At 34.5% G+C, this 21,254-nt stretch overlaps 1 protein-coding gene across 5 annotated transcripts in view; it reads right to left on the bottom strand.

The window, feature by feature from the left end:
• Positions 1–4,342: 4,342 nt before the first annotated feature.
• The window catches only part of CDH18 (cadherin 18), a 608,955-nt gene continuing 592,043 nt past the window's right edge, over positions 4,343–21,254 (bottom strand). For 3 of the 5 annotated variants that reach the window (XM_027607141.2, XM_027607140.2, XM_027607139.2), the window contains 2 exons: positions 15,354–15,605; positions 4,343–8,547 (listed from right to left, as the gene is read on the bottom strand). In XM_027607141.2, the coding sequence (XP_027462942.1) occupies positions 8,057–8,547; positions 15,354–15,605 (743 nt within the window). In that variant the 3' untranslated portion in view covers positions 4,343–8,056. The remainder of the gene's footprint in view (positions 8,548–15,353; positions 15,606–21,254) is intronic. The other 2 variants (XM_027607142.1, XM_027607143.1) reach the window with 2 other exon arrangements.

The following is a 21,254-nucleotide window of genomic DNA, read 5'->3' as shown; positions in this document are numbered from 1 at the left end:
AGTGCCTGCCTCCAGCTCAGGTCATGATCCCAGGGTCCTGGGATGGAGAGAGCCCTGCATCCGGGTCCTGGGATGGACTCATCCTGGGATGAGCCCTGCTTCAGGCTGGCTCCCTGCTCAGCAGTGAGTCTGCTTTTCCCTCTTCATCTGCTCCTCTCCCATGCCCCACTCTTGATCTTGAACGCTTTCTCTCTCTTTCTCAAATAAATAAATGAAACCTTAAAAGATTTATTTATTTACTTTAGAGAGGGAGAGCATGCATAAGTACAGGGAGGGAAAGAGGGAGAGGGAAAGAATCTCAAGCTGAGTCCCCGCTGAGCACAGAGCACATGACCCATGAGATCATGACCTGAGCTGAAACCAAGAGTGAGACACTCAACCAACTGAGCCACCCAGGCACCCCTCATTTCTGTGTTTTATACACACAAATCATATCTGGCAATCCTAACAATTTAGTGAGATAAGTATAAAGATATTATTATTTCTGTTTTAAATTGTAGGAGAATTTAAACAATGTTGGACATTTAAACTTATACAAGTACTTTCAGTCAAGATTCCTAACTATGTGTTCTGAATCCTAGATTCTTAAACTTAAGGGTTTCTTTTCCCTCTAATATTGTCCTGTTTCATATTTTAACTCAAGACACTGAGTAGGAATCACGAAAGTTGAGTTGTGACCTGTTTTTCTCAACACAGTTTGTCCCAGAAAAGAATTTCACTGTCCTGTATCCTTGATTCTTTCAAATCGAAATTGAGACAGCTGAGGACAGGTGGGATAGGTGACTATTAAGACTGGCCAGGTGAAAGAAAATGAGAAATGTTGGCAGGAGGCAGGGGAAGGAGTGCATATATCTGCATGCCTCACAAATAATATTCTTTTATTTTTTAAGATTTTTTATTTATTTATTTGACAGAGAGAGACACAGCGAGAGAGGGAACACAAGCAGGGGGAGGGTCAGGGGGAGAAGCAGGCTTCCCGCTGAGCAGGGAGCCCGATGCTGGGCTCGATGATCCCAGGACCCCGCGATCATGACCTGAGCAGAAGGCAGACGCTTAACGACTGAGCCACCCAGGCGCCCCTCAGAAATAATATTCTGAGGAGAATTTAATAAAATACAAATTAAAAAAAAGGTTAAGCATTGTACCTCAGGCTAATCTATTAGATACAATTAAAAGTAATTTGTAATGTGGTGTTTTATTGATATGTTAATTGTCATATACTATCATTGTGTGATCAGTGTGAAACATGAGCATAAGAAACAAGAAAACGTAACTTAGGTGATGAAATTTGGGAGATTTACTCAGTGTTAGCTCTTCTGGAAAAACAATTATCTAAGTTTTCTTTTAAATGAAGGCAAGGGTGTCGATCAAATTATAGGTTTTTTTGAAAATGATAATTATATTTTAAACATTTGAAGAATTATATTGAAAATACTTTGTAAAGAATAAAGCATTATTTTAATTTGATTGATACTTTCAATGTTTTAGGACATATAGTCAAAGTTTTTTGAAATATTTGAAATAAATTTCACATTAACAAAAAGGACTGCCCCCCGCACAGTCCCCTGCTATCTTTTAAAGAATGAAGATAAAATGAATTCCAAGAGTCTAGAAATGTACAGTGTTTCAAGAACTACAAAACAAAATCACATCATGGAAGGAAACCTCAAGCTCAAAAAGTGACTTTCACAGAGTATTCTTCTGAATGCAATTTTCTTTTATTACTTTTTGGTGAGGAAGAGCATGATTAGTGACAGAGGGGGAGAAAATGCGTTGAAAATCAAAACCCTGAAAATAACATGATAACTACTTTCTATTTCTGAAAAACATTTTCTTGAATTTGTTCTGAAAAATACATGAAATATAGAAATTGCTCAAACATAGTTATTCAAGGGTTTTAAAAAAAAGGCAAGTCGATGTGAAAGAAGAAAAAGTGAGAAATAGAAGATATAAAAATAGGGATTTCAGGCTAAGTCTACCTATGATACTAACAAATTATTTAATCTTATGTTGTATGATAGCCACTTTTTAAAAATAAATCCAAATGTAAATTTATATACAATAAAACACTAGAGTTTATGACATCTCTTGTGTTAAGTATTAAAATAATTATTAAAAATAACTGTTATAGTATTAATAAGGCCTCAGTTCAGTCTTTGGCATTTGGATATTTGTTTTTTACTTTAAAATATTTTTATACATAAAACAAAGATTATAGAAGATAGACACATTTATCCAGTTAAGAATAAATTCATATGAATAAATATTGTTCTTAAAAGTATATTTCTTGCCCTCATTTTAATTTATTGTTATTATAATGAATAAATTGATAAAATAAAATGACTCCAACAATCAAACCTGAAATGTACATCACCTATGACTTTTTTTTTCTCAAGACATATTCCTAAAATAAGTAGTTATACTTTGGAAATGACGAGTCTAGCATTTCTTCTGTAGATGTATGTAACTCTGGAGTCTTTCTTTATCTTCACTGAATGATAGACATCAATAAAAGACTCAGATACCTAAAAGGGAAGTCTGGCCACCATCACTCTCTTGTTTTGGGGATAAATAAATTCAATGACATTGGTTAAAGATTAAGTTTCATTCAGTCACCCTAATCTAAATCCAACTTTGCTTAACATCTTTCATTATCATTATTTCCCTGCACGAATCCTCTATTCCATACAGAATAATCTACCTTTGTACGTTTGTCTACACTGTCCGCTCTGCTTCTACTTCTCCCTGCACTGTACCATTCCTCTGTCCTATAGAGTACCTGAAGTTTTGCTCCACAGTAGACACGGTATTGACACGGTTTCAGTGGGATCCTGGGACTTTCCCCAACATTGTATCCAAACCTATTTTAGAACACTTGCCACTTTTTGCTTTGTATTAAATCCTCTATAACTTTTTATATGTAGGTTTTACCTCTGAAGTAAGACTCTAATTTCATTGATGATAACCCCTACCACCAAGACATTTTTTTCATATCCTTTTCAGTGCCTGAAATAGTATCATACATGTAGTGCATGATTAGAACTTACTCAATTAACAAATGTTAGATAGTATGAATTTCTGTTTGAAACTAAGGCATTTGAAAAAGTACTCTGAAAAGAATAGATGATTTAGAGTAAGAATTTGATGCATTTGACATATGAAAAATTGACTTGATGAAATTATTTGGGTGACACTAACTATTATGGTCCATTTTCCTACTTCTGAAGCTAATATTGCTAGGCAGTAAGACTAAACCATTTGGTGAACCCACTTTAATCTATAAATGACACATGCATTCTTCACAGGATATAATTTTGAGAGTCCTTAAATGCCTATTTTCTCCATTCACTTTCATCTAAGTCTTTAAAAACGAATCATTACTGAAATAGATTTGATGCCTTTGTACTGTTGAAAGGTAAAGATCCCTCATTTCTGTAGACTCAGCAAAGTGTATAAATAACATCATTCCTTACTAGCCTAAGAGCACTTTTTTTTCTGTATCAGTGTTCCAAAGAAGAATGTGTTCTGTTATCCTCTCATCTCTTCCTTATTTAAAAACAACAAAACTGCATCTTTCATTGCTATAAGTCAAAGTTAAGAGTACAACTTTTGACATGTTAAAGTGTTCCTATTCATATTTTCACTTTAAAATGTTGTATTTGGAATCTTTGAAAAAGATAGTGGGTTCTGTACTAGTTTTATTTTCAAATGGTTGCAAGCTACTTTTGCCTGTAGGGTTTATGAGATTTCTAATTTTACGTTGCAAAAAAATTTACCTTCTGCAGATGAAGTAGAAAATAAAAGTTGAAATGGTTTGTTTCCTTCAGATAATATTTAATTTGCTCTTAATCCTAAAGGATAAAACAGAGAGAGAGAATATTTGAATTCGAGTCACATTTTTCCCAAGAACTATTCTGAGATTTCTTCTATTTTCGAAATTGAAAGCCAAGTGAGTTAATTGAATGTTATCATACCTTGAAGCTAAGTACAATTTCAATTTGAATTATGGGACTCTTTCCTCTTCCCAGAATAATCAGCTTTAGAGTTCTAATTTGTTGAATAGCTAATCAAACACTGTCCACACTAAAAAGAAAAAAGACTTACCCAAAAGTATTGGATATATGCATGCTCCAGGATACCTATTACCATACTCAGTTAACTGGCACTTCTTGATGGCTGTTGAAATGAATGAGTCTACCTGAATTTTGGTTTGTTTTCCCTATATATTCAGCTAATCCAAAAAGAAGAAAACAAATCAAATGTATGGATGCAGGTTGATAAGAACAAATTAAACTAATTGTGTATTTAAGCTTTCTACATTGCTAAAAATGGTGGACTTAATACACCTTCCTCCTTCTACCCATATCTCTGACTATACTGTGGTATACAAAATATCTAAGTCAAAGCATTTGTTAGTATTTAATACCTGCACTGTGTCCATTAAATCCTCATTTGTAAAATTTGGATTTATAACTAATAATTTTGTCTGCTCTGTGTAAGCACAGTTGTGAATCAGCTCTCATCATTGACAATACTGAAGGTTAGCCTGAGACTGGATACAAAATAAAGGTTAAAAACTGTTCACTAACTTCCAGGTGAATTGTTCATAAGTTAGGTACTAAAATTTTGTATACACCACGTATTTGGATCATATCAATATCCAAGCCACTGTTTTGAATATTCTTTTATTCTTCAAATATTTTTCAAGAAGACATATATGTTTCTACATGTTTGTGTATGGTTATGTAAATGCAATTTCTCTCAGAATATTTTTCTTCTTATACTAGGTTATAGAAAGTCGCAAGTTAACTTTTTATAGAGTCTTATTTTAAGGATAATTTTGTCTTCAATCTCCACTTCAGATCTGTGTTTATACAGATTTATCATAGAAAGACTTTCTGATGATACATCTTTAGTGATTCCTGCAAGATCTATTAATTTCCCAGTGTTTGTACAAAGAATACTTGGAATTTATAAATTCTCGTAAAAAACACCTTGGATAAAAAGTTACCATAATTGTTTATATTTCCTCTAACTAGCAGCCACCATTTTGTATAGGGATGGTCTGTAGGAAACTATTTTATTAGAAATAGGTAAGTTGATTTCAAAGTTATATTTTATTTAGATCTATAAGTATCAACTAAGGTTTACAAAATGTGTTGTTTGAGACACATGAGTGACTCCATAGCTGATTCTATATGGAATCACATATGATTCCATAGCTAATTATCTGTGACTACTGAATACTCAGAGTTGATAAGTAAACTCTTTGCCCACTAAAGTCTTTGAGAATTTTCTTCCAACACTGACAACCTGGAGTTCTTAAAGCAAGATATTAAGATGACTTCAATCTATTTACAGAACATTTATATATCATTATGGTTTTTTTCTTGACTCAAAGTAGCAGAACTTTAAAAATGAGATTTAATCCATATTTATAATAACAATATAATTGCCTAGTTTCAGAGTTCATATAAAATAAAACACTTGGAATGCTTTCGTTAACAAAATTCTAGGATAAATCAACACAGAAACGTATTTCAGGACTACAGAAGCTCCATTTTGCCTCCATATTATATTTAACATTAGGGGCTTAGAAATAATCCATTATCATTATAATGTATAATTAAAATTAGATGGATTTGAGGTGCTTTTTTCATATAATAAGGGAAATATTTTCATACTCAAAACCATGCAGAGGACCTTGGCTTTTATGTAAATTGTTAAAAATGTACACATACATTTTCAGCTTTCAAGCCCTCATCTGTAAGGTTACCAGGTGAATATTAACAAAATAAACCAAACCAAACAAAATAAAATAAAAGCCATGAATAGTTTACCTAAAATATAAATTCAAAGCCTAATGTAACAGAATTCCCAAACCTGACCTTCCTGCTCCTCTTTGCATAGGAAAGTCCTAACACCAGCAACCACAGTAGTTCTCCAAAGGTGTACCCTTATTTCAGGGTGAATGTGGTCCACCATTAGTATAATCAGAGTATGTGTCTCCAGAGGTTATTCCCCAAAACCCCTGAGTGTTTTTTCTGATACAGCTTTATACTGCAATGCATACCATTATGATATAAAAAAATGATAAAGCAGCATCTGGAAAGCTACAATGTGGTAAAAAACTCAAATTAAATTTTATTCCTCAGGCTTAGAACACATGTTGAGAATTATTCAAGTTAGGCTTACTTACTTCCCATACCTCAAAACTGAAATATGATAGCATAGGGCAATTGCAAACAGAGGCGAAATTTAAAATTTTGCACATGGGTGGAATCAGACAGAAAATTCCATGAACATTTGAGGACACCTGATTATGAGAAATTCAAAGAGTAAAGGAAAAATTCCTCCTTGAGATAATTCTTAATTTGTGGGTTTCAAAATTCCAATCTATCTGAAATACATAAATATGGTAATTTTGGAGAATAGGACCATTATGCTTATTTTAAGACCAATAGCAACAACAGCAAGTTAGGAAAAAAAAAAAAAACAAGAAATTTGAAGAAAATTAGTTTATTTGGGAAAATATCAAAATAATTAAACTTGTGTATTATGTTTAGTTAGCAGTTGCTACAGTGTTGAATGTTTTATGAAATTCTCTCATGATAATATACTTTATTCAAAATGTATGTAACTATATATTTGTAAGCTAACAGAATTAGAAAATTAGATAGTGTCTGCAAGCCTTTACATAACAGAACACTTTGCAGTTGGCAAAGCATTTTTACAGATGCTTCTTGATCCTCACACGACCCTGTGAGACAGGCGGGGAGTCTTTGCCATCTCTATTTTGTGGTTTGGGACCTTGAAGCTCAGAGACTTTGAGGCACGTTTCCAAGGATAATGTGTGAATCTCTATTTATTTATTTTTTTTGCTTCAGTTTTATATATTTTCCTGTAGATCCCAAACAGATAAGGGCTAAGCAGTCAGTGAGATGGGGACAATCTGAACCTGTGTAAAGGAATAAAGGTAAGACAATCCAAGGTCTACAAGATTTATGTAAATTGGAGTATCATCTTTTCAGATTACATTGTTATCATGTGAGGTACATATTTTCGATGACTACTCATGTTTTATAAGTAAGCAAATTAGACTGAAGTATAAACCAACCATCAAAATGTCCAACAACTAGTTTTACGTATTGGCAGGATCAAAACTGCTGATGTAAATGTCTTAAAACAGATGGAATGGAATAAATCATTGCATTTTCCAATGTTTTATACAGGATAAGGTTTGTGACTATTTTTCAAATTAAAGCTTTCCCTGACATATCAGATTATCTGAATATATCTTACTTAAACCATTCATTCTATCCATAAAAAAGGGGGGGTCTTTTGTTAAAAGAAAGGAGGGCAGGCAGGACAGAGATGATGGTCTCTGTACTTCAGAGCAGTGCACAATGTGTGCACAGAAGTTGCATACATTATAGTGCAAGCAGCAAATCCCCATGCTCCATCAATTTTGTATGGAGAAAAGAAGTGGGGAGGGCAAAGAAAAATGGTACATACAAGTCCATGATGGAATGACCTGGTATACTGGATATACCTCATGTCATTTGAACACAAGACAATGCTAATAAGATCTGTCACAATAACAGAGTGTGGGTCTCAAGAGTCCACACAGAAAAGTGGAAAAGGAGGTCCCGATTACCTGCACAAGTTTCATTTCCTAGTGTACCACCCCTAGTCATAAGTGATTTTGAATCTTTCTGTTTAGTTTTGCTTTTTGAAAAGAAATCACAAAATATTGAAACAAATATCATTGTTTGGCTTAATTCAGGTATTCTTAATTAAACAGTACCACAGACTTTATTGAGCAATTGAAAATATACACAAGGAACAATAGCTTTTTCTCTGAATTTTTTTAATTTGACTGTCTTCTGATTAAATAACCCAGTTTCGATCATGAAAAGGGCACTTGTTTCTACAGTAGCTGTGTACAGCTTGCTCAGTTCCAAGTACTATCTCCACTCTTCTTCCTTGCCATTGCTGAGGTTATGTCTCCACTTGCTCAGGAAGCAAGTTCTAGAAGGTTGCAAGAATTAACCCCCTAAGTTGTTCTTTCAGATTCTATTTCTCCATAGAGTTCAGCTAACTTTTTAAATTCGGGTCCCCATTCTCCAAGGTAGTGATAATCCTGGTCTGATTGTGTGGTTGCCGAATCCAGTGAGCTGATGGACCCAGCCTCCGATCTCTGACCTTCATAGGCATAAGTCTGAAGAGAGTCATAAGGGGGGACACTGGGGTCTAGATCGGCTTCTGCCAGTTTTTGCCTAATAAATTCCTGAACATCTATGCTTTCCAGGGTGGACAGTGTCTGGTGTCTGGGGGTGAGTTTCACTTCGGGTCTGATATCTCTCCGATACTTGAGCTCCTCGGCGGCAGATGGATTCCTCAAGGCTGTGATGTCAAAGGCCTCGGTGTCTTCCTCACCGCCACCCTCATCGTCGTAGGTGACCACATTCTCCCTCACGTCCTCCTCAGAGATGATTAGGGGCTCTTTTTTGCTGCGTCTCAAGGTGATAAAAAGTACTACAATTGCTGAAGAAAAATGGAAAGAGGATGGAGAGTTAGCACAAAGGAAGGAAGTTCTTGGAGATTTGACATCAGCAACTACATTCTATTTAGGCTTGCCTTGTAACACAATCTTGATCTCTGCACTCTCTGGATAACAGTTGGAGAGTTTTTTAAAATCTCAAGGAATGTGAAAAATGATTATCTCCATAAGGCCTTGGGAATCATTGGTCTTCTCTAGAAAAACCTAATATTCCCATTTGTCACACTTATGCATTCAGGATTCCTGGCTCACTGTGGTCTATCATCCCGTCTTCACACTGAGGGAAACAGATGAGGGAAGAGCATACGGAATTTTGCCTGGGGGAATAATGGTGAGTGTTGTTCTATGTATAGATTCTAGGCAGATACACTAAAGGAAGGATATTTTAAGTTTCTCTTAAACCCTTTACTTTTGATGCTTTGTAGGAAACCAAAGCAGGTATATTTTACAAGGTTGATCTCTTTTGCCCATTACCTTTTAGAATTCTATTATCAGGCATTAATAATTGCATATATCTATCAAGCTGCACAAAAGATGTTATTTTATTTGTACCTAACTTATGTTTCAGAGGAATCTTTCAGGTTACCAAATGTTTTTTACATAACTTCTTGATTTAATCCTCGCAGCAAAGTATGGGTTTCCTCAAGGAAACTGAGGCTCCAGAAAAATTACATAAATAACTAAAATCCAACTCTAAGATTACACAAATGGCAGATGGAAGAACTTAGACTGTAATCTATGACTTCTCACACCATAGGTGATGAAGCTTCCATTATCATAATCCATTTTGTTATTTAAAAAATATGGAACAAGGAACTGAGTTGGGCATGTGGGTTATTACCAGTAATGTCACAACCATTAGATGAAACGATGTAAATGGATCTTGGGCACTTTGCTTTGGCTGTTTCTCTGTATTTTCAAATCTTTCTATTTGATGATACTAAGCCATTACTAAATAGAAAGAATTACCTCACTTCTACTTTGTGCTATTAAGCCCAATATTCTTTACTTCAGCTCTACAGAATGTTCTTGGTCAGCTGATAATCTAGGTTTTATGGTAGCAATTATTAGGTGCATTGTTATTTTAAACATTCTTTACAATATAATAATCAAAGAAGTACATTCAAAAGGCATGTATATATGTGTGTATATATGTGTATATATACACATGACATAACATAAATATAACATATATAGAAACAGTTTTTATATATATAGCATGTGACATACTTATGCTATATGGACGCACATACAGATATACACCTACAGACATATATTTTTATCTGAAATTCACATTTCTATATTGTATTTTATCTATTTCTATATACTGTATTTTATCTGGCAACCTTACTGATATGCATCTTTAACAAATACTTGTAAAGCAAACAAACACCAGGTTAGCTATTCTCTGATAAAGAACAGAGGTGGTACCCTAGAAATTGACCTTTTACTTCATACCACTAAAAAGTAACTTCTCTTACTATATATATCATTATTGTTTCCTTGTTTCTCTTTATAATTTAACCCATTTTATGCATATCTCTAAATGATATAATAAATGAGCCTTGCCTGTTTTTTTTAAACTAGAACGTTGAAAACAACAATAGAAAGAGGAAAAGGAGATTTTCAAGCCAGAAGTACAAAGGACAATTATCAGAGAGTTTACTACACATGGAAAGAGATGGTCACAATGTACCGGAGAGTCTAATTTTGCAGAGAAAGGGCAAGTGAGCGCCTATGGGAATGAAGAAACAAAGAAACAAAAAGACAAAACACCTATAGAAAGTGCCAGAAAATCATCTCGAACAGTATGGAATAAAAGGACTCAGTAATGGCAGAATTGAATGAGAGAGATTATGGCAGACATGGGGAAACAGTGAGTCACTGTGTCTGGAGTGATTATAGAAACCTGAAAATGAAATGCAGATGCCATATGTGGCCCTGCTTCACCAATATTATGCTATTTATTTATTTATTTATTTATTTAATTTATTTATTTATCTAAGATTTTTATTTTTAAATAATCTCTATATCCAACATGGGGCTCTAACGTGTAACTGCGAGATCAAGAATCACATGCTCTACTGACTGAGCCAGCCAGGCACCCCCAAATATTATGCTATATAAAAATAGTTTCTCAAATATGCTACTTATACTTCAAAGACATTATCTAATATAGCACCTTATTTTTAGAAAGAAAAGACTTTTGCCGAATGTAGCAAATATGCATCTAATACCTTACTATTCTTTTTAAAAATTTACTTATTTATTTTGAGAGAGAGCAAGAGAGCGAGAGATTGGGGGAGGTGCAGAGGGAGAGGTAAAGAGAATCCCAAGCAGACCCTCTGCTGAGCACAGAGCTTGACAGAGGGTTCGATCCCAGGACCCTGAGCAGAAATCAAGGGTGGACCCTTAACCAACTGAGCCACCAAGCTGCCCCAATACCTTACTATTTATTTCAGTGTAAAACCAGCTTAAGGCATTCTAATTCAGTACCCCAAACAGCATCCCCAAGTAACTCATTTCATTCCTTTCGGAGGTTTATTTATTTACTTATTTTTTTTTTCATTCAGAGGTTTAGATTTATCATCCATTATATATTTCTGCACATCTTTATGATTAAGTAAGGAGGTTGTTCTAAATTAAAGCATCTATTTCTACAGACTATTTTTATAGTAAAATGTCTTACTTTTGTCAGTAAACCAAGTTATTTTTCTTTATGTTAAAATGGTTGATTGTTGATTTCAAGGGAGTTTATGTGCATGCATAGCAGGGAGAATGTGATCAATATTATTATTAAAGTATGGAGGTAATTTGCATCCTTCCCCAATATCAGTGCCATATTTGCCAAATGAAATATAGGGGATAAACCTGGGATTACTATTATGATAGCTCATATTTACTTATTTTCCCAAATTAAAAAATATTCCTGATTACACAATTACACACATAGCTTTGAGAGTTAAACTCTTTTTAAAAATGGCAGTCAAATGAGTATATTCACAAGACTCCCCTCCCTCCACAGTCTATCAACCCATACATGTGAAACAAGGTACCTCTTCTTAAAGAGGGTCATCTGGGAAGAGATAATTTGACAGAGCCATGGCATTGTAAAATAAATGAGATACAGTGCTTATCCCTTTGTTCAAAATTATATAGATTTGCAGTATTTTGAAATTTTATGTAATTTGGGTTGAAATATTTGGGGAGGATTTTATTCTAATGACTATTGTATCCTTGGTTAGTATATTTCTTTTTCTTCTCTGAGTTTGGTTAGGATTTTAAATCCATTTTATTCTTTTTATTTAAGAAACTTATAATGAATTTATTGAGTTTTATTCATTTATTTTATTCATGAAGGAATTCAAATTTGGGGAAATATTTTTATATTTCCTTTCTCATATCATTCTACTCATTCATATATTAATTTATTTATCCATGATTCCAAAGTGCTTGGAGTTCTAAAGGGTTTTGAGTTTTTGTAACTTGAACTGTCATACAGCCTGCATTTGAATACATTATATACTGACTCCCAGTATATTTCCCCAAAATATTTTCCATAGCAGATTTTTTTTTTTTACCCATAAATATCACTTCATTCTTTTTTATACCATCATATGTTGATACTAAGTTTGGCAGAAATGAGGTGGCCCAAGTCAGGGAGATTACCCTTATTAGCTCCTGTCCTGCTATTGGTCATACCAGTTAATGGTGTTTCTCACTGAAACTTATTTTTTCAAACCAAGGGGAGCCCAGACAGTCATGTCAGATAGCTCAGCTGACAAGCAGGCTGGCACTTCTCTCCTCACCAATTCTACCTTTGCTCCTAGCCCCTCACTCTCCTCACATCAAATCTACCCTGATCCTCATTGATTAGGAAATTTATATCCAAGAGTAGGAACAATCCAGGTGGTGGACTCATCTAAGTCACCTTCTTATATGTGATGTGTGGACTGAAGGGCAGGCGACAGAGGCCTGACTCAATGGTTTATTGCGCTAAGCGTGATTTAGGCTTGCTCTGACAACTGCTCTGGACCATCTCACAAGGGATGGGATGAGGTTGGGAAAGAAATGTCAGATCCCTGGAAGGGAAAGAGAACTCCAGTTATCCCTCCTCTAGCACCAAATTCTGATTGCATCGTGAAGCCTCACCCTAAATTCTCTCCCATTCATCCCATCAAAAAAGGGATCTTAGAAAGGTAATCCTGACAAATCATAACCTGACTCACAATGTACACATGTACCATTCAAAGTAAGGCCCACTGGTTTTCAGGCATCAATTTCAGACAATCAATATACACATAGATGGAGTCTACAAGAAAATATAAATAAGCATCACAAAATTTTATAGATGACTCTAAGTTTGTTCACTAGTTGATACTTTATTTTTATAGATTTGTAAATAGAAATAAGAGACTGAACAGGTCACCTGAGATCATACAGTTAATTAGTAGCAAAACTAGGGCTGGGTTTACACAAGTCATTTTCACAAACAGCTGATGATCAGAACATTTTTCAATATTAAAATATTAATTTCACAATTTGTTTAGCTGTTAGGTTTTAATGTTATTTCAGAATCACAAAAAGTTCTAAAATAAAGTTTTGCTACCTCTGGTGTTGCTGATATTTTCCTTGAAAATTATGAGCTTGCATGTTAACAAACATTATTTTAAAATTACACATGACTACATTCTGAGTCTGTTGGCTAGATATCTTTTGAATAACAATTAAAACCCTTACAAATGTCATCAAAAATAAAAATTGCATTATAAATAATGATTGTTTAAGCCCAAACTTATGAAATGATTCTGCAACCTTTGGATAAAACTGTAGAAACACCTTTGAGTTTCAATAAAAATTGAAGGAGTAAACATATTAAATAGCACCTCTGTTTCTTTAGTCCTGTGGGAGAGCATAAAATTTGGAATGCTCTCTTGTTTACCCCAAAGGAGAAACAACATTTTTATAAAATCTATTAAAGGGAAGTATTGTTTCATGAAATAATAAAATGTTATTTTACATAATATACCTTAAATGTACCTGCATATTAACATTTTTCAATAAACTTTTTAAGTCTTTACCTCAGTATATAAAAATGGTTTGATGGTGATGGATGAAAATAAAAGGCAAAGATAAGTGACTCTTCTGAATGAACTATCTTTCAGGATCAGGACTTTGGAAGAATTTATACTAAAGTCACTGGGTTCTATTCTTTGTGGTGTAGGTTAGGAACTCTGGAGGGATCAATATATGTACTTGCTTTATTTTATTTTCCATTTTTGTTTTGTGAGTTTCTGTTTTAATTTTCAAACAAAAAAAAGTAATACGTAACTGTCTAAAGCAAATAACAGTTGTAACCAATTAATACATAAGGAAATAAAATTTAGAGAGCCTAATTTTCCTGGCTTTCTTCACCTTGAATCTACTCTAAGACTATACCACAGTGAAATACTTCCAGAGGTGGGGCACTGAACCTCCATGCTCCTCTTTGCTAAGTGCAATGGGTACATTTATTTTTTTATATTTTTTAAGATTTTTTACTTATTTATTTGAGAGAGAGAGAGTGCACGAGCAGGGGAGGGAGGAGAGGCAAAGAGGGAGGGATAAGCAGACTCCCAGCTGAGCAGGGAGCCCAACGGGGGTGGGGGGTGGGTGGGGGTTGATCTTGGGATCATGACTTGAGCTGAAGGCAGAAGCTTAACTGACTGAGCCTCCCAGGTGCCCCTGATACATTTAGATACACAATTTATTTAACCTCAGAGCAGCTTTTGACACCGTTGAATGCTCTGTCCTCTTTGATATACTTTTTTTCCTTTGACTTTGATGACATCATACTTTACTCTTATTCGTCCTTCTTCTCTGACTTTCCTTCACTCTGCCCTGCCATGGCATCCTTCTTGATGCAGCGACCATGCTGGAACTCATCACAGCTCAGCCTTGTTTATTATCTCTCTCTTTAGATTTTCCCTGCTGTAGTGACCTCAGTAAATTACACTTCTGGTGCCCCCAGCTCAGTGAGGATCGGGGCCCACATTCAGCAACAGATGAAAAGTCTTCTTTGATCTTGTGCTAACTCAGACAATATCTAATTTATCCAAGATGACTTTTTTTTTAAATTTCAGCTATTTTATTTTTAGCCCTTGCCCTTGGAAACTTGTTCCAAGAAAAAGACACCATGCCATAAACATTAGATATTTGTTCACTGACATGAAATTATCAATGTTGTAGTTTTCAAGTGGAATCTCAGGGACTTCCAGTCAACATTTTGTTAAAAGTTTGATAAAATTGATAAAAAATTTTCATCCGGGGATCTGCATCTTACCCAAGATCACTTTCGATTCTGCTAACATTGATGATTAAATAATATTTTCGAATTTCTACAAGAAATCTATTTTTTTATTTGGTGTTTATATTCATGTTAGAATGATATCACTGTTCTTTGAAATAAGTTATAAGAGCCCTTTGAATATGGTATTTAGAATTTTTAATATGAATTCTTTTTAAAATAGATCCTTCCCCCAAAGATTTCTCTCATAATCTATCCTTCCTTCTGATATTTCAACTCTTTCATCAATTGTGAATCAAATTATTTCTAGATCAGCCATGGTATTGAGAAAGGTAATTAAAAGGAAGTCTGTGCAGCTATATTTTGTGGTCCAAATTTTGTGTTCCTAATTTTTAAGTTCTGTCAAAATGACTGTCTTTCTCTCTCTTTTCTAAGACAGTGCTGGCCATCATAGGGAACATTCCGAATCGCCATCATACGACATCAGGAGGCAGGATGACTTACCTAGGAGAATGACAACACATAGCAGAATAGCGATTAAGGCCCCTGTACTCAAGCCAGCCGAGGACAGGAACGCTTCCGCATGGCAGGTCCGCACGCGCCCATCTCTCTCGCATGCACAAACCCTGACGGTGAGGGTACTGCTGCTGCTGAGAGAGGGGATTCCACCATCAGAGATCATAATGGGGAGATAATACACATCCTGAATAGTTCGACTAAATCTCCTCCGCCTTGTCAGAATGCTGGCTGTGTTATCTATGACAGACATAAGCAAAACAAAATGTACTTAGTAAAGCCGCCATTCAAGATTCACATTTCCTTTAATGGATAAAATGGGGATATGTGATTTTTTTTTTAATTTTAGTTTATGAAATGGACACAGGGACAAGGGCGATCATTAAAGAGTGACTAATATATGTTCTTAAATTGAGATACTGACTTGGAAAAATTAATTGAGCCCAAACTAAAAGAGAAGGGGAAGAGTGGAAGACAGAGGAGTGAAGCAGTCAACATTTTGGACATGGACATAGTAGCAAAAAAGATTTCACAGAATATGGATGGCTTCAAGTCAATGGGTCCTAAACTTTGAGATGAGATAGTGGTCCCTACCCCAAACCTAGTGACTCAAGGTGAACAATAGGAACACACATCTGTATTATTAGCAAACTATTCAGGTGATGTTAATGTACCAAAAAGAGGGCAACTGGTATAGATGATATAGATGATAAATTATGGAGAGACCAGATCAATTGATAAACTTCCTCAGACTTAATTGTGATTTGAAGCATTCTTGTTATAGTAGGTGTACCATAGTAAGTTAATGATGAATTAATCTAGTTAATTAATCTAATTAATTAATCTAGAATAGTTAATTCTATTTTTTATGTACTTTTAAAATGCTATATATTACATTAAATGCCCTCATGGTCAATCTGTGGATTATAGATTTTCATCTATCCACACAACCTTATAAGGGAGAAGATATTAAATTTCTAATTTTTTAGGAAAAATCATTTTTACTATAAATAATAATTAAAAAAAATACGTAACCTGGGACCCAGAGGATAAATTGCCCAAAGTCATAGAGCTAGTGAATAATTAGGATACAACCTCAATACATTCTAGAATCCTGCTCAAAACCACAATGTCAGACTGCCTTTTTACCTTTTTACATTCATCTCTAATCATACTGATGTTCTCAAGTGCACATAATATATGGTTATCTTAGTATTATTATTCCTCATTCCAGCAAATCTGTTGGACAAAAGACCCTTCTGGTAGGTACACTTAGAGGAGCTGTGCAGATTCCCCACATGGAATAACTAGCTGCCCTAGCTGTAGATTATCACCTGGCCCTATGTTGCGTTCTTCTGGAGCAGCACATTGTCAATGACTCATTGCTCCAAGGTTATAAGGGTGGAGCCATTTCTACTGAATGTAGACATAGTGAACAACATGTTTATTTCCAGAACTTTACTCTTGGGTCAGCTGTGAGGCATTAAATTTGCATAACAGCTCAATTCTCATTCTGCTTCTTCCTCCCACTGCCCCACAGATGTTGATCTCAAGGACACACTCCCGTAAACAACCTGCCCTCTAAACCCCAGTTCAGAGTTTGCTTCCAGAGAACCTAACCTGCAACTACACCAATGAGTTAAATATTTTTCACTAAAAAGTAAATAAATCATTAAACAATTACATTTAGAAATTCTTTTATCTCATCAATTTTTTTTCCAGAAAATTGGAATTCTGTTACATATGAGTATGTTTAAGCTGGTCATGATACAATAACCTATAGCTATGCTTTCTTGATTTTACAGGGCCAAATTAATGCAATAGAAAGATAATGCATTTTTAAAATATTCAACGTAACACAGATGAAACACATGAATCATATATATGTGTTTCTAATCATACACACACACAATTATGTATGTACACATATACATATAATTGAAGGTTTGTTATAGAGCATAAATAACCTAATGAGAAATTACAAAAGGTTTCTTACCCAGTAGAAAAGGAAAAAAAATAATGTATCAATTGTCTATTCTGAAGCGAGTTAAGAATAGAGAAAGCAAAATGCAGAAATTATATCATGTGTGTTGTATAACTAAAACGGTCACAAGCACTCTCCCAGAAACCTAAGCTTTGAGGAAGCACATCTCCTGGCTATAGGTCGTTGCATCATGATTTATATAGACTTGCCTATATGTACAACTCTCTTGTCTAAGGCAAAGATATGAACTAAGTGTTCACAGGTGCAAACATGTTTGAGAATCTCACTGCTGGCCTCTGAAGAAGAGATGTAAGGCACTGGTCCTTGATTTCAATAAACATGATTAATAATGTAGAATGACCTAACATGCAATGGTAGGTGTGGACTCCCTTTTATAGCTCTGACCTAATGTTCACTTTACATTCTTAATCTGGAAGCATACTCTCTTTCAGAATAATTATTGGAAATGCAATCAGAAACATAGTCAGAAATGAGGCGAAAGCCAGAAAACGTTTCTAGTACACCTTAGGTTCTTAAATAGAAAGCTCGCAGACACAGAAACATAAAGATATTCTTTTTTTTTTTCCAGGTGAAGTTTTGACTTCTGAAAAGAAAAGAGGATTCAGGAAGCAAAGAGCTTCTTACCTAGAAAGACTTAGCAGAGCAGAATAATGAGCTCCTGAAAAGGGATATTGTGTACCTAACCGGAACTGCAAAAAATGTACTTGACTGAAGGCTCACTGAACTTGAACAAGAAAACTTTGAACTAAAATGAAAGAAGTAGGAAGATATATATGCATACATATACATATATATCTTATTTACTTTTATTCTTATATGCAGAGAACAAAATTTGTCTTGTTGAAACTGCAAAATTAGGTGTCAAGGGCAACAACAAATCTCTAAACTTGAAGTATAATTAAAACAGTATAAACCAAGTATTATAGAAAATCTTGACTTCCAAGTGGATAAAAAATTAACATGAGCTGAATAAAGGGCAAGTAAGATGGAACATCTCTGAATGAAAAGTGCTAATTATCAATGCCAAATAAAGGACAGTCTCTAATAACACACCCAAGTTTGGTTCTTAATTCTAATTCTTAATAGTTTGGATGAAGACAGAAGCTCATAGAACTCCTGGAAGCCAAGCAAATATATTTGGTTAGTATTCGAAAAGATATTGAACAGCTAGCACAAAGACCTTAAACTAAAACAATGTGAAACAAAGATGCATATTAGATGCTAAAAATATCAATAGGATAGATCTTGAGTAACAGCGATTATTTTGCAATATATATCTCTGAAAGCAGAAATAAGGCCATAGGGAGGTCAAAAAAAAAAAACTAAAATAGTCTTGGAATCATTCAATAAATGTATGGGATATCTATGCATCTCTTTATTGGGAAGACTGCACTGGAATACTTTGCATACTTTTGAGTCTACTAGCTTAAAAGTGCTATTTTACCCCAATGGGTATTTTAGAAGACTTTGGGATGAGAAAAAAAGTTAGAAAAATATTTCATATGAAAAGTCTTTGAAGCAATAGTGTGAAAATTCTACATATCCCATATGGATTCAGGTGACCAAAGGGTCTCAGAAAATGGCCAGAAAAATTGGGAAACTCTCTTAGTAATTCATGTCTTTCTGAATATAGTCCATATATTCGTGAAATTCCCAGCAATTATATCTTCAGTGTAATTTGGAAATAGCCTTGAAAGTGGTTTAATCTTTCAAAACAGGTGACAGAGCATTCTTTATTTTGATATATATTCTATTTCTTTTTCTTAAAAGGATATGGGCACATACAGGAGGAGGTAGGGAGACTGCTGTGCATATGTAAGTTCTGACTCATGTGGACACTTTAAAAATAGTGAAAGAAGTGAGATTTGGAGTCCTTTGAAAAGCAATCATAAGAATAAAATTCATTTTGGAGTTCTAAGAACACCAGGGATTTTATAACTGATTGATTATTCATAAAAAAATTTACAGTAAAATAAATTGTTGAATAGAGAGGTACACTTGCAACCTCTCTGTATCTAAAGGGACAGAAGGCCACAGAATATGATACCACAACACAGGCTGCATATTAGTTCTGGAATTCAGACATAATTTTCTGAAACTACTACGTGTCCTATTTTTTTGCTTAACTTTTTTTTTAAAGATTATTTATTTATTTAGAAAGAGAGAGAGCAGGGGGAGGGGCAAAGGGAGAGGGAGAGAGAATCTCTAGCAGACTCCACACTGAATGTGGAGCCTGATGTGGGACTTGATCCCACAACCCTGAGATCATGACCTGAGCTGAAATCAAGAGTCAGATGCTTAGCCAACTGAGCCACCCAGGTGCCCTTTTTTGTTTAATATTTTGAGAGACCTTGAAAGATTCTAATCTCTGTGCTACTTGTGTAAACTGTAAAATAATTTAAGTTAAAATAGGGATGCTTTTTAAGTACTCTCTGGTAAGTATATCTTGGTAGGTATTAAAACTATGTGTTCTTTAAAACACATATTATTAGACCCCTAAACACTCCCTGCCATTTCATAGGATTCTTTGTCTGATAATGCAGGTATAAAGATATGCTTCAAGCATAGCCAACAGATTATTAAAATATTTCCAAATCCATCAGAATATCAGAAGTGTTTGAGATCCCCAGATGTGGATCTCGAATTGAACTAAACTTTTTTTTTAATCTGTCTAAAGTGAAAGCTAGGAAATAAAAACTTAATTTCACCAGACAGATAACTATGCATGGCTTCATATTGTTTTCATTTATTTTCTGGTCTTCCAGCAGCAATAAGATCATAATTTAACTATGATCGGAGCCCATGCATGAAACAATGCTCTTTTCCTTTTCTGTAAAGCTCTTTTCACATAATAGGTACTTGATAAATAATGATTTGAACTACACTCAGCAGGAACTTGTCTTCTGTTACAGTTTCCTTATTATGTTGACATGTATTAAGACATTAAAAAGAAAAGGAACTTATATATCCTGTAACACTTCAGCAGCATTATCTCCTCATGCTCTCTACTAAATATTCATTCCTTCTCTCCTGCTTCCTGGCTTCCCCTTCTTTTAGCCTCTAATTGCCCAAATATCAATTTTCAAACTCCAGTTCTGCCTGTTCATTTAAGTTTGTAAACATCCTCCTGGCCTCACTTGCATTTCTGCCAAGCCACAAATGTATGATCCAATATGTCATTATGTTCCTGGTTTGCACCCTGGAATGTCATCCCTTTGACCATCTGCCACACTCCTTGATAATCTTTAAATCGCAGATAAACACAACCATCCAATGTCTAGGGTTTCTGCTTTCAGATTCATAAAAATAAAATATGTTGGCAAAATAGTTATAACCATCTCAATTTGTTCCACCAAGTATGTAGAGAAACTTAGACTACGCTCTCAAAGGAGATTAGTAATCAATCTATTACTATCCATTCTTTATCAGATGCCAGGCAGTAGCTATTCTGAGTTTCTTTTGCCATTTTCTTTTGAGCCCTCATCTTACACTCACAGCAGGAAAACATCTTCCCCAAAAGAAGCTACCATCTATTATCAACATTTTAAAACCACATTTGAAACTGCTCAATTCCTCTTTGCCATTCATTTTGTCTGTCTATGCAAGACTGTGTATTAGAGACTTAAAAAAGAATATAAATACATCTGAAGCAAAAATATGAATCTTGAAGAATATCAGCAAATCTGCTCATGAATAACACATGAATTTGCATAAGTGTTAATAACAGTGGAGAAAGTGATGAAAAAAAAAGCTTTTAAAATAGAAATCCTACCCAAAATTCAAAATTCATGAACATATCACAATAATATAATACTTGTAGAGTTAGATATAAGAGTAGTTTACAAAAAAAATGTATATGAACTATAAGAGAAACGCTCTACCCA

Source organism: Zalophus californianus, chromosome 5 (genome assembly GCF_009762305.2).
Source record: "Zalophus californianus isolate mZalCal1 chromosome 5, mZalCal1.pri.v2, whole genome shotgun sequence".
NCBI lineage: Eukaryota > Metazoa > Chordata > Mammalia > Carnivora > Otariidae > Zalophus > Zalophus californianus.
The sequence above is the reverse complement of the archived record's forward strand: the minus strand, read 5'-3'. Positions and strand labels throughout refer to the sequence as shown.